The sequence below is a fragment of the Aricia agestis genome, chromosome 5, assembly GCF_905147365.1.
Source record: "Aricia agestis chromosome 5, ilAriAges1.1, whole genome shotgun sequence".
Classification (NCBI taxonomy): Eukaryota; Metazoa; Arthropoda; class Insecta; order Lepidoptera; family Lycaenidae; genus Aricia; species Aricia agestis.
In genome coordinates, this window is record NC_056410.1 from 6580759 (window position 1) to 6595822 (window position 15064).

At 36.2% G+C, this 15064-nt stretch overlaps 1 protein-coding gene across 1 annotated transcript; it reads right to left on the reverse strand.

The window, feature by feature from the left end:
* Nucleotides 1–1283: 1283 nt before the first annotated feature.
* Nucleotides 1284–13493, reverse strand: LOC121727067. The gene is made up of 7 exons (XM_042114743.1): nt 13118–13493; nt 10847–11165; nt 10330–10426; nt 9096–9203; nt 8064–8171; nt 1519–1578; nt 1284–1430 (listed from the first exon to the last, which is right to left on the reverse strand). The coding sequence occupies exons 1-7, from the start codon at nt 13491–13493 to the stop codon at nt 1389–1391; spliced, it is 1110 nt and encodes a 369-aa protein (XP_041970677.1). The 3' UTR covers nt 1284–1388.
* Between the last annotated feature and the right edge of the window lie 1571 nt (nt 13494–15064).

The following is a 15064-nucleotide window of genomic DNA, read 5'->3' on the forward strand; positions in this document are numbered from 1 at the left end:
CTGCCCGAAACGCTCCATACAAATGTGCTACGAAAGTATGACGTCAGTCTTTCGTAGTTTGTACGCATCGGGAGACAACTTTGTTCGACAGGTATATTAAATATTGCGTTTATGAAAGTGGTTTCATAACAAAAGTTGCTTTTAATTGCATAAGTTATCGAATTGTATACAAATATTAAGAAATTTAATTGAAAAAAAAATCGACTTAAATAACCAACTTTGAAGGCGCATAACAAAAAAAAATACAAATGCTATCAAGCTGAAATTTTGGGAACACTATTTTTTACCGTGATTTCTTTATTTTGTTAACAAAATTCGCTAATCTTTGACCTTGTCATCATCCCTATTATCACAAAATATTCATATTTGTTAAATAACTGGCACGTCATAGATAACACTATCTACATCTGTTATCTACAGCCCGTGACCCACCAAATACACTGGTTTAGTGCTCCGTGTGCTTACCCATATTATATATATCAACAAACAAACTTTAGGTATTCTTTACAACATCATTATCAGATTATGGCTCAATTTCACCAACGTCTGTTAAAGTTAATGCTCGAATTAGTATCACATTACCCCTCTCGTTTTTTCATACTAACGAATAACGATTAACGAAAGAGGAGACATGCCATTAACACTATCAGATGTTGGTGAAATTAGGCCTAAGTAACAGTATATTTTTGTACTCAATATCATAATAATGTGTAACAATTAACCTGTGTTTACTTAGTAATTATACATTCGTTGTGAATTTTTATCAAATACTTATCCCCTGAATCCGAGTTACTTATTAATGAATAATAATCTTTATGACATAGTGTCCTCTGTCAGTGACTTTTAAACGTATCATCCGAGGACAAAGCATTGTAAAGTGTTGCCATTATTTAAATATTTTTATTTATGAGCAGCAATGAAATATAGTTATGGGAGCCATATTATGTTACTTAATATGTAAAGTATGAATTTTAATTGGCTGTGTTGTTGAAATTTATAACATATTATATTAAAATAAGAGAAGCATTTATTTTGTAACACTTTATAAACATAGTCCTTAAGTGTACGAGTTTTGTGTGACGATGACAATAAAAGCAGGCTAAGTAATAATATTTTCTTTATCTTTTCTTTTGACAAGTAGCATAAGCAAGTGCAGCACATATTTTAAAATCAACTTATATAGGTAATATTCCAATAAGTGCATTCTACTCTATTGCTTGCAATAATTTTATTATTGACAGCTAAGAATATTTTAAAATCAACTTATATAGGTAATATTCCAATAAGTGCATTCTACTCTATTGCTTGCAATAATTTTATTATTGACAGCTAAGATTTTTGTTTGAAAACACTCAAATTGGGTATTCCTTGTTTTACTTTATATTCTTCTAGTATAATAGCGAGAATACTGAATAAGATGACTTCACAATCTGAAACAAAGGATAATAAACATTTCAAGTTATTTGCGAATTGCGTGTGACAATGTTCGTAAGAATTATAAGTGATTGTCCAACTTACCGATAAATACGACTGGTACGAAATTTCTAATACACCGAAGCTGCTTATTATGACGGGCCTCTGAAAATCCATAAAACTTATGATTAGGTTTCATAATAGGCTACTTGACCAAATTTTTTTCTTCATGCTAATCGCTTCTTAATCATTCATTTTCACAAAAAACTAATATTTTAATATTTTACACAGTAGAAACCCGTAACAAAATTAATTGAAAAATATGCCTTATAAATGGCGCCGAAAACACTGTCCGCCATAGTGTGAAGTCATACGTTTTGTATTTTAGACTCTCTTTATTGAATTTTTTTATGTGCTAAATGTACGAGTCCAGAAGTGCCCGAAAATTATAAAAGAATTAAATAAAAAATTAGAAATAATTTGTAATGTTGAAAACTTTCGGAGAAAAGTTTTGGCCATTTCATTTCCCGTCTACAATAAATGGAGATAATCTATACTAATATTATAAAGAGGTAAACTTTGTTTGTTTGTTTGTTTGTTTAATTGTAATGAATAGGCTCAAAAACTACTGGACCGATTTTAAAAATTCTTTCACCATCCGAAAGCTACATTATTTACGAGTAACATAGGCTACTTTTTATTTTGGAGAATATAGGGTTCCGTAAGATATTTCAGTTTTTCGGAAACAACCAGAAAATTTACTTATTTTGCGTACGCTGCCTAAACTATAAAAGATAGAACTATACAATGTTCTAAGTAAATGTAGATCTTATAAATATCTACAAAAATGTCCGCGACACAATATACCTATCTATGTCAAGTGAGGCACAAAAACCATTTTTTTATTTGAAAATCTTAATTTTTTTTGGACTACATTTAAACGCATTTATTTTACTCATGCTAATAATCCTTATCAAAATAAATAATTTCATCACTAAGTACAGTTTATGTAGATTATATTTGCTCTTTGAATGATTAAAATTGGACGTTTGGTTTAGAAGTTATGGCGAAATTAAAATATTGCGATTTACGCCCGTTTCGAAGTGGGCGCTACCAATGCCACAGAATAGATGCCACAGAACAAGTACCAATGCAGGGGTGCGCATTGTACACATTGAAAAGGTCTACAGAAAACTCCGCGATGGTATTTTTTTTTATGAAATAAGGGGGCAAACGAGCAAACGGGTCACCTGATGGAAATCAACTTCCGTCAAAGCTGCAGGTGCGTTACCGGCCTTTTAAGAGGGAATAGGGTAATAGGGGAGGGCAGGGATGGGAAGGGAAGGGAATAGGGGAGGGTAGGGAAGGGAATAGGGTAGGGGATTGGGCCTCCGGTAAACTCACTCGGCGAAACACAGCGTAAGCGCTGTTTTACGCCGGTTTTCTGTGAGAATGTGGTATTTCTCCGGTCGAGCCAGCCCATTCGTGCCGAAGCATGGCTCTCCCACGTATAAGTATATCTCTTATGGATATATCCCACAATAACATATTTTTTGTCATTTACTTTTAACTTCAAATAAAGCAGGTTTATATCACGATGCCTTTTTTCAGGAATACCCCCTAGCCTAGGTGTTTACGAGTAATTAATACCCAAAGTCCTGGCTCACCTAAATCAGGCTCAAATAATTTATCTCCTAGTAATTCCACGCTGGGAACGAGTATTTTGGCGGGCAGATCTCAAGTCGAGTGCAATAGCAGCACCGTATACGATTCGCTATCTGGAGAAATACAAAATCGACATTCAGCGGGGGTCCCTCTTCCAAAGATCAGGAAATGACCCTGGAAGTATAGAAATGTGGGGGTGGTCGTAAAATTGTAAAATTTCTGAGGCTGAGATGATAACCATATAAAATTATTGTTACTATCATGGCGACCTTCTACTCTCAAAACTTATAAAGTTGCCTGGTATAGATGGTTATCCTGGTGTAAGTTTCACAGATGTGATGCTATGATGCTCACAAGCCGACGGCCACAGTCCTTGCAAAATTCTTAGCTTATCTATTTTTAATAGATTAAGCTCTCTTATAACACTATTTTCTTACATAAGTAGATATCTTCCATGTCTGATACAGAGCTTTCTGGCCCTTTAGGTTCTTACGGTTTGGTAAAACATGTTAAAATCTATTGCATTGAAAAAGCCTGTACAACATAAATTAAAAACTTATTGAAGTCTTATACTGTTGACGCCAGTTGACGCAAGTAATTTATTTGTATTTTCTAGAGATACAGATATTTTGCTTTTGTTTTCGTCGGGCAGACGTGTACATAATCTTACACACTGTAAGAATACAGTGGTTTAAAATTATTTAATGTGATTAATTTATTTAGTCATAACTAAAACGAACAGTTCTGATTCTAGGCAATCTAGCTGGAAGATTTTAAGCAATCCCAGTAATAAGCAACCTTGCTGTTTACTGGCTTAAATGCTGTAATCACTTTTTCATCGCAGGCGTAGCGATTAGCGAAGCTAAATGTGCAATTTATTTACGAGTTTGCGAGGAAAACCATCTGCCGCCTTTAGCTGGCGGTATCAAAACTAACTTGTCTGAGGCAACTGCGCCACCAGTTAACGTCCGCTCATCTATGGCTGAAAGTTGGATAGACAATGTAATAATAATAATAGCTCCCACACCGGTTTCGGTGACGGTGGCCGGTTTAATTGAAATTCGGCCTTTATTGAAAATCGGTACAAAAAACTAGTACTTTCATCTAATTCTTACGATTTAAGGAATTCGTTTGTTCCTTTAGTTGATTTCATTATGCCCATATCAAAGCTTTTATAAGTTGGATTTTTGATTTTTCAATCAGTTTTTGGTGTAATAATTGTGTAAAAAAGTGTTTGAACACTGGATTTTCTATTCCATCACCCTTATATCACCTATATATTCATTTATAAAGTTTTTGAAGTATTCCCACAAGGAAATACTATTTTTATTTTATATTGTTATATTTTCTTTTCACATTGGCGTCTTACTTTTATTGTCACATTGGCGTACATCATCACCAGGCGATAACAAACACGTCTCAATTATTATGCTTCAAATAACGTCAAGTGTTTAATAGCAGCGTTTTACCCTGAAATAAAACGCTTATTAAATACTTACCTTATTAGAAGCATAACTTTTTATTTCTGCGGTGTAATTTCGACTCAATGATCATAGTCGAGCGGGAATTCTCCCTCTACCTGCTCGATGATGGCGCCAAGGTTGACAGAGCTACCAACATTCAGGAAAGAAAAGGATGTAAAATCTGCGGAAACGGAAGTGCCTATCTCAATTATTATGCTTCAAATAACGTCAAGTATTTAATAAAATAATAAACAATCAAAATGTATATGGGATTTGCTAATTGCTCTAACTAAGGTGATGAATTAATAATACATATTTCATGATACGCTGTGTTAAATTGTCGCAATAGAGTTTGCTGTGAAAGTAGCAGCCTGCACCGCTGAAAGAGTAACATTTTTGATCGTTGTATGGAAAAACTCACGACGCGCGGGCGCTTGCCCATACAACTCACAATTTTTTTTCTCTTTCAGCGCTGCTACTTTTGCAATGAAGTCTATACAGTGTGTAACAAAAATAAGTGATAATACTTTAGGGTGTGTACGTGTTCCTTGTAGAGAGTTCACTGTGAAAGTGGCAGCGCTGAAAGAGAAAAAAAATTGTGAGTTGTATGGGCAAGCGCCCGCGCGTCGTGAGTTTTTCCATACAACGATCAAAAATGTTACTTGTCTGAGGCAACTGCGCCACCAGTTAACGTCCGCTCATCTATGGCTGAAAGTTGGATAGACAATGTAATAATAATAATAGCTCCCACACCGGTTTCGGTGACGGTGGCCGGTTTAATTGAAATTCGGCCTTTATTGAAAATCGGTACAAAAAACTAGTACTTTCATCTAATTCTTACGATTTAAGGAATTCGTTTGTTCCTTTAGTTGATTTCATTATGCCCATATCAAAGCTTTTATAAGTTGGATTTTTGATTTTTCAATCAGTTTTTGGTGTAATAATTGTGTAAAAAAGTGTTTGAACACTGGATTTTCTATTCCATCACCCTTATATCACCTATATATTCATTTATAAAGTTTTTGAAGTATTCCCACAAGGAAATACTATTTTTATTTTATATTGTTATATTTTCTTTTCACATTGGCGTCTTACTTTTATTGTCACATTGGCGTACATCATCACCAGGCGATAACAAACACGTCTCAATTATTATGCTTCAAATAACGTCAAGTGTTTAATAGCAGCGTTTTACCCTGAAATAAAACGCTTATTAAATACTTACCTTATTAGAAGCATAACTTTTTATTTCTGCGGTGTAATTTCGACTCAATGATCATAGTCGAGCGGGAATTCTCCCTCTACCTGCTCGATGATGGCGCCAAGGTTGACAGAGCTACCAACATTCAGGAAAGAAAAGGATGTAAAATCTGCGGAAACGGAAGTGCCTATCTCAATTATTATGCTTCAAATAACGTCAAGTATTTAATAAAATAATAAACAATCAAAATGTATATGGGATTTGCTAATTGCTCTAACTAAGGTGATGAATTAATAATACATATTTCATGATACGCTGTGTTAAATTGTCGCAATAGAGTTTGCTGTGAAAGTAGCAGCCTGCACCGCTGAAAGAGTAACATTTTTGATCGTTGTATGGAAAAACTCACGACGCGCGGGCGCTTGCCCATACAACTCACAATTTTTTTTCTCTTTCAGCGCTGCTACTTTTGCAATGAAGTCTATACAGTGTGTAACAAAAATAAGTGATAATACTTTAGGGTGTGTACGTGTTCCTTGTAGAGAGTTCACTGTGAAAGTGGCAGCGCTGAAAGACCAAAAAATTTTTTCACTTTTGTATGGGGAAACTCGTGACGCTCGGGCCCTTGCCCATACAAAAGTGAAAATTTTTTTTCGTCTTTCAGAGCTGCTACTTTCACAGTTAACTCTCTACAAGGAACACGTACACACCCTAAAGTATTATCACTTATTTTTGTTACACACTAGGGTTGCTGAGGATTCCTCTTCCGCTTCCTCATAATGAGGAAGTTCCGCAATATTTTGGGTTCCTCAACCGTTACCGCATCCTCATAAATAAAAATAAAAAAATCCTCTTCCGCTATCGCTTCCTCAAAATTTTAGAGGAATTTATGAGGAATTTCACTGCGCATGCGCGTCGCGTATCCAATCATGGCAACGCACACGCCAGAGCCAGAGAATTCACTCATCTTTTTTTTTTGTGTGCGTGTGTTGTGTATGTTACTGAACTCCTCTTTAATTGCTGGACCGATTTTGATGATTCTTAATTTTGTGTTTTGAGAATGGTTTAGATTCATAGTTTGGTCCACTGGAAAATGCCCTTTTAATTTGAGGATACACCAGGGGCGAGAGAAAAGAACAGAAAATCTTCGATTCGTTGTTCGCTGATTCCTTCTCCAAAACTTAACCGATTTAAGTAATTTTTTCATTAAGAATTAAAGCAAGGCTTAAGCTGTGTTCCTATGTTTTATGTTTTTTTTTTTTTGTATATTCTAGCCAGTTTTGTTTTCTGGGTGTTTGAAGTTTGTTTGAACACAGAGGAAAATCTGGCCATTTTTTTGGGTTTTTGGACGGTAATCTTTTTTAATAATAAAATTATGGAAAAAAAAGAAAACATAGGGACATGCTAATAGTGGCCATAGATATTCAGGAAAAAAATCATAACTCTACCGGCATTATCCAGGGAGGAAACAGGGGACAATGTTTGTATGGAAAAACGGCGGTGTGGACTCCTCTTAATTTTTGTGTAATGTATGTACCTAGTTATGTACAGACAGAATAAAGGCTTTTGGGTTGGGTCCGCTAGTATTTATAATTTCCTATCATCCTCTTCCTCATCCGCTTCCTCTTCCGCTTCCTCATCCGCATCCTCTTCCTCAAAAAATATCCTCTTCCTCATCCGCATCCTCTAAATATGCGCGTGAAAATTCCTCTTCCTCCTCCTCTTCCTCATAATCACTTCCTCAACAACCCTATTACACACTGTATAAGGAACACATAGACACCCTAAAGTATTTGAGTCACTTAGTTTTGTTACACCTTGTATAATATCGCTGTCGTGCAGCGTGCTCACAGTCGTGCGCGAGCGAATCAGATGAGTAGTGATAGCTCTGTTAACGAATTTCTACATGCTGCAGTTATGGACCGGGAGATGGTGACACAAAATTCTTAGTCATTTGTACCAGGCTGGCGGTTCTTCAGGGGTCTAATTACGTAAAGGTAAAAAGGAAAATGATGGTCATAGCGCTCGCACTGGCGCGGGCGGTTCAACCGCGTGGGTGTTAATCGGACGCATCGGATAAATAACGATTTGTACCACCCTGGCCATCAATTCCTTTTTTTGCCTTTACGTAATTAGACCCCTGAAGAACCGCCACACTGGTACAAATGACTAAGAATTTTGTGTCACCATCTCCCGGTCTATTAGCTGATATTTCTCAGCAATAAGGATTGGCCAACCATGACTAATATTGTCTCTATAAAACATGTCAAAAACATAATTAAAAAACTAAAGAGTTTTTAAGTGGAAAAAAGTTCACTTACCTGACTTTGTCTCATAGCCACCACCAGCATCCTCTTGATTCTAGGCCCTGACTTGCCACGGCAATTGTGCCACCCACAATGGAACATCGCAGTCGGTAGAACGGCTGCCTAATATTAATATCATATTCATATTCATCATAATATTATCATGTTTAAGAAGACTAGTTATTATTGACTTTTAATTATCATTTTTACATGAATATAGCGCGAGTTATAAAGAAATGAGCTTATGAACGGCAGTGTGCATGGCTAAAGCCTGCACCTGATTATTATCTTAAAATATCATTCATCTTTTTAACATTCCTTACAGTTGATTCCCCGGAACTTGCCAAAGGAGTGTAGCTTGGGATATTTTTTTCTGGAATTCTCATATTGTAAAGCTATCACCAATCACCATATAAGAGCGGGCTGCCAAATTTTGCCGTAATTTCTAATAAGTATTACGATCCCGGAAGACGATTGACTTAAATGAAAATAGGATTTATTTAATCATTGTATATTTATCTGATATTTGCCTAAAGGAAAACACGATTCACTTATTTTGACTCGATAGTTATATTTTTCGAAATTATAATTCTTTCTGGGCTCTTCAACAAATATCTGTTACACTTATTGAGTTACTATCATTAAATAACGTGCACTACTACAATCACACACTTATAATGGCTAAAGGAAATATTAGTATTGTATTTAATTTTTAAGTAATCATCAAAAACAGTTTTGGGACTTTCGTGCTATAATGCGGGAACCGGTTGTTACGCGATATTGTTCACTATTAACTGCAGCCTTAAGAACATTGCTCGGGAGCACGATTCATGGAATCATTATATCACGATTGGAGGATAGGTGTGTAGGCGGGCCTAGCGTGCTTTGAAATTTTTTACAGCAGCAGGCTCTTTGCGTCCGTGACAAACAAAATTTTTTCACAAATATTTTCATTCCACAACTCAATTCGTAATTTTTATGTGGGTTAGCATGTCACGAATGCTTAACAGCTTCCAATTTTAATGTTTTGTTACAAATAACATTTACCTCAACAGAAATGTCGCCAGCATTCCACATAATCAAGCCAGAGCCGATCAGAACTGCTAAAGCCGTTGACAAAATGGCGAGGGTGTTCATCAAAGTTCGCTCCGTGCTCTGAAAGATAATTATAGGTCTACCAGAATCTGATGGCAAATTTTGACAGCAGATTTTCAAAAAATATCCTTGATCGTTGGATACTTAAATGTTTTATATAAATTGCATGTTTCACACACAGAATAAGCATTCATCCCTCCCTATTACCCCGGTATTGCTAGTCAATTTATTTCTCACTTTTTGCCATCAGATTCTGGTAGACCTATAATAAGCTTATTCAGTGAAGATTATAATATGTGGACCTAGGCAGGGCCGGATTATTATTTTTAACCGACTTCAAAAAAGGGAGGTTATCAATTCGACGCGTGTGTATGTAATATTTCCAGAACTGCCCAATTTTCGTACATATTAGTCTATATCAGCGTCTGAACAAATGTGCCAAATTTCAAAAGTGTATGTATGTACTTACGTATGTTTGTATGTTTGTGTTCGCATATCTCTGGAACTACCATTCCGATTTCAGTACTTAATTCTTTTTTTGTTGTACTAGGTATTGTTCAACTTAGGGAATAGTTGAAGTTTCATCAAAATCGGTTCAGTAGTTTTGGAGATAAAGAGTTTTAATTCTCAGTTACGTACAATTTTGAAGTCGATTTATCTTTTTAAATTACAGCTATTTATGAGTAGAGTATATTATTTTATCCATACTAAAATGCGAAAGTGTGTCTGTCTGTCTGTCTGTTACCTCTTCTCGCCCAAACTGCTCAACCGATTTTGCTGAAATTTGGCATGGAGATACCTTGAGTCCCGGGAAAGAACATAGGATACTTTTTGTCCCGGAATTGGGAAAAATGTACGGTTCCTGCGCGATAAACGAGTTTTGGCGCAACGGAGTTGCGGGCGTCATCTAGTATACATATAAATAAACAGGCCACTTTTACTTCGCCGCCCCTATGTACGAACTCTGCCGCCATCCTAGGACGATGTCATATAGGACGCCGCCGCGGCCCATAGGCCATGGCCTATACTGGCTATACATAAATACAGAGCTGGACCCCAGGAAAATGACTATAACCTTGGATGGATTCGAACCCGTGACTCCCGGCTCACGCTGCCCTTGTCTACCACTAAGCCACATATAAAGTCGATTAACTCCTAAGTTCTACCAAAAAGCGCATTAACTTACCACCATTTGAAGCATCAGCAGACAGAGAACTGATACGTTCACTAGAATCTGGCCGCTGAAGATTACGTTACAAGTTACTTGATATTCATTTGTACATCTGAAACAAAAACCCTTACCTAATAGTGGTAAGTTGATAACTGACATCAAAGAAGATAGTACTGGTAAGAAAGTGAGTGTTACAGTAAAGTCTCGTGACTTTACTGAACTTTTTAGAAAAATCTCTTAACTAAAACCTAGTCCGTACCAGACATTAGGTTTTGTACGTAGTGTCACGCTCTCATGCCTTTTAGTGGGTAATTAGTACTGGATAACCTGAAGAAAGACGACTTCCTTCAGGTTTAACTAAGCATCTTACCCAGGGCTGTAGCTAGAGTCAGATTTGAGGTAGGGTAGCATTAGTTATAGGTAGGGCAGAAGTAAAAAAATTGTCATAATTGATTGATTTTCTAGGGTTTTGATATTTTTAAGGTAGGGCATTGCCCCCCAATGCCCCCTCTAGCTACGGCCGTGATCTTACCTCAAAGTTTGGTCATGTAATTTAAACCCTGTTCTTACAGCTTCCTCATAAATCTGCTCCCTTCGCTCCTGCTCCCAAACTTTTATTTCGTCGTCGTCTTGAAATATTTCATTGAGACTATAAAAATAACTTTGCAAATTCTTAAACTGCTGACCAACTATTATAGAAATGCAGGTCACCAAAGCGTAAACGGCGGCTGTTCTCAACACAAAGATCCACCAGACCAAGTAGAAGAAGATTCGTAGGATTTCAGCTCTTAGGCTCGTGTCCGTAACATCAGGCCAAGCAGTGACCACAGTTGTAAAGGTGCCCTCTGCAATCAATAGAGTTTACTTTACTAAAGCCCCCCTAGCATATTTGCCAAAGCTTACGAGACACAAGAATAGATATCGATCGATCTATAATCTACTAGCTGTCCCGGCAAATGTTGTTTTGCCATATAAAGTATTTCGCCCATTTCATCAAAATATATTAAATAGTCATAAAAGTTTATTGTGCGGAAACCGTAATTTTCCGGAACAAAAAGTATCCCTTAATCCTTTCCCGAGACTCAAAGTACGGTATCTCAATACCAAAATCAATTGAATAGTTTACGCACAAATCATAAAAGTATAGTGTGCAGTAATCGTACATTTTTCGGGACAAAATGTATCCTATGTTCGTCTTCAGGATTCAAAGTAGGTATCTCTATGCCAAATTTCACCAAAATCGGTCCAGCCGGTTACGCGTGATGTCGTGAGTGTCGTGACCACGCGAAAATGGATTCATTTTTATATATTATATAGATATCGACTATCCAGGCTAATAGGCTAATTTATCTACTATCCAGGCTGGAAAGAGATTTAAAAAACTATTAAGTAATTTTAATTTTGGTTCCTTTTACAGTTACCTGATCTTATAACTTGCTTTAACCCATCAAATCCATATGAGATCAAAGCGAATGCAAACGTGAAGTAGTACGAAAATAAATAAAACCTAGTCTTCTTAATCGTCGTTTTCTGTATAGCGTCATCATTAAAATCTTTCTTTAATGTGACGCACAATTTGTACAGTAAATCAGCAATTCGTTTCTGATGATACACGATATTAAAGTAGTACCCTACGAGCAACACATGGGAGAAGCAAAATACCATCCTATCGGACGCCTGCTTTTCTGACAAGTTATCTTGGGTAACAAAAGTCATCCATTCGCTAAAAACGAAGAATAATGTTAGTATCGTATTTAATTTTTGCCAGAATTTGTAGAATCTAATTGCTAATATATCTTTTGGCCATAGGTATGGTAGACCACAAAAATAAAAGAATCTGCAAATTTTTATCATATAAACGGAAAGTTCGTTTAATTCCGACATTGTATCGTCTCTCAATAGCTACAAAAGTTAACTAGGAGAGTGGAGAGCCAGTAACATTTCTGAACATAATTATAATTTCAATCCTTTCTATATCTATTAAATTATGAATGTGTAAATTCCGTAGACTTAGAAAAACAGGGACGGATTTTGCACAATCATTCCGCAACATAATTTTTCATGGACAGCAAAACAAAAACAGTGTAAGTATGCAGTTGTATAACTGTATAAGTACATAATATAATATGTAACTGTGAATACCAATGATATTATATGAAAAACTCAAAGGAGAATACGCCTACATATATCCAAAATATTTTAGACTGTAAAATTCATTACTAGGTAAGATATTATTATTATTAATGCTAACAAAAATTGGCCCATATCATGTGTGTGCAATTTACCACCAGAATACATATTATTAGTACAACTGTACTAATGGTTTGTCACCACTGTTAGTTCATGGCAGTAATACTCATAGCAGTCTGTAGTGTACACAACTGCAGCTGTAGGTATATTGCAATCATAATTATTTTAAACAAAAAATTTAAACCGACTTCCATAGTAAACTGCCTCTAAAAAGTATGAAATAATAATTCTTACTCTATTTAAGTGCCCTTTATAGGATTGGCCTAAGCCTTAACTATATCTTTACTCAATCTTTATAATTTTGAAGTCGGTACCAGCTCCTAAAATTTCTGCGATTCTTGACATAGCTATAACTTACGTCAGCTGGTACCGACTTCAAAATTTTATTTTATTTTATTTATTTATTTCCATGCTTATTTCTACCATTACAGGTTTACCCCAATGCGATAGAAACATACAAATAAAAAATTGCAACTAAACGATATTCAAAATATGTGCCTAATTTAAACTAAACAGTAACTTATTTTATATAAAGCAATCCTTGTGAGTTCACTCTGAGCACAGCAGAAAACGTCGGTTTCCGATGCAACTTCATTAATGCAGCGCAGTGCCCGCGTCAGCGGCGCCTTCTGAAGGAGGTTGGTGCGGGCACGGGGCTCTTCGAGCAGAGCAGGTCGTCTTCGCCGCCACACGTACTTGTCTGGCACGTTAAGGTTGACCCGTGCTAGTATATCCGGGTTGTACAGAAGACCCCTCATAATTCGGACCACAAATAAGACCAGCGCCAGTTCCCTCCTGACCCGCAGCTGTGTATATCCTACCATGCCGAGCACGAACAACGTCGGGTAAGACAGGGGATAGAAGGGATATACACCATACAGTCGTAGATACAGGAATCTAGCAAACTTGTTCTGTATTTGTTCCACCATCTTACAGTATTTAATCTCGTGAGGCGACCATACCACAGAACAAGTTTCCAGGTGACTTCTCACTAGAGCATTATATAGTACCATTATTGCATAAACATTTTTAAAACCACGCGCCGTACGCAATATAAAGCCCAAATTCCTGTAGGCCTTTGTACATACATCACTAATATGGTCCTTAAAATTTAACGCCGCGGTCAGTTTTACACCCAGGTCTTTTACGTCTGACACCCTGTTTATATCCTCCTGGCCGATCCGGTAATTATACACAACAGGAAATGTCGCCCTTGTAAAAGATATAGCTACACACTTTTTAATATTAAATTCCAAGTGATTTTGCTTGCTCCAACTTAGCACTCTGTCTATATCTGCTTGGAGTCTAATGCAGTCTAAAATACTCCTAATCAATAAATACAATTTAAAATCATCTGCATATAATAAATGTTTCGCTATCCTAACGACATCTTTTAAATCGTTTATCATAATGATAAACTGAAGAGGGCCCAAATTACTGCCTTGGCTTACTCCCGACCAAGTATAGTAGCAATCAGACTTATAACCACCGTACTCCACAAATTGTCGTCTATCTTTTAAATAGCTAGCGAAAAGTTTAAGAAGGTGCTCTGAAAAACCGAATCTTGCAAGTTTAGTTAATAGTATATCATTATCGACTAAATCGAAGGCTTTTTTATAATCAAAATATACTGCATCGATTTGGGCCCCACTATCTAACGCTGGTATTAAATCCGACATGTAGGACATAAGGTTAAAATAAATAAAAATAAAAATAAAATAAAAATTGTTTTATTTCTGAATAAATTTGAATCAAATATTTTCAGAATGTTGAACTACATGTTGCCTACCACCGGTTCGGGAACTAACCCGGCGAGAAGAACCGGCGTAAGAAACTCGCACGGGGCCACTTTTTAGTAAAAAAGTGGAAAATTTGTCTTTTAAAAAAATAAAATTTACAATGTAAATAACTTAATCTATACAATATGAATACACAATTGTAAGTCACATATAATAAATGTAGAAGGAGCCTTGCAAGCAGCCATCCTACTCCCAAGATGTGCTATCGTTTAGGAAATCTTTGACCGTATAGTAGGCTTTGGCACACAAACGTTCTTTAATTACTTTTTTAAATTTATTAATTGATAGATTTTGAACGTTTTCCGGGATTTTATTGTAAAGGCGTATACATTGACCTTTAAAAGATTTACTTATTTTGCTAAGTCTGATCACTGGTATTTCCAGCTTGTGCCTATTTCTAGTGTTTCTACCGTGACTATCACTTTTAGTTTTAAATTTAGTTAAATTCTTTCTAACATACAATACATTATCCAAAATGTATTGAGAAGCAACAGTTAGAATACCAATTTCTTTAAACTTTTCTCTCAGAGATTCAAAAGCTGACATTTTATAAATTGAGCGAGTTAGTAGTGGTACTTCTGGTAGGCCGAAATCCATGCTGCGCGTCCGACAGTCGAGACTGAACCTGTGAAAAAATTCGAGTATGCAATATCGACTCGAATATCTTAGCCGGAGACGACAGAACTGCCACTGGTCTAAAA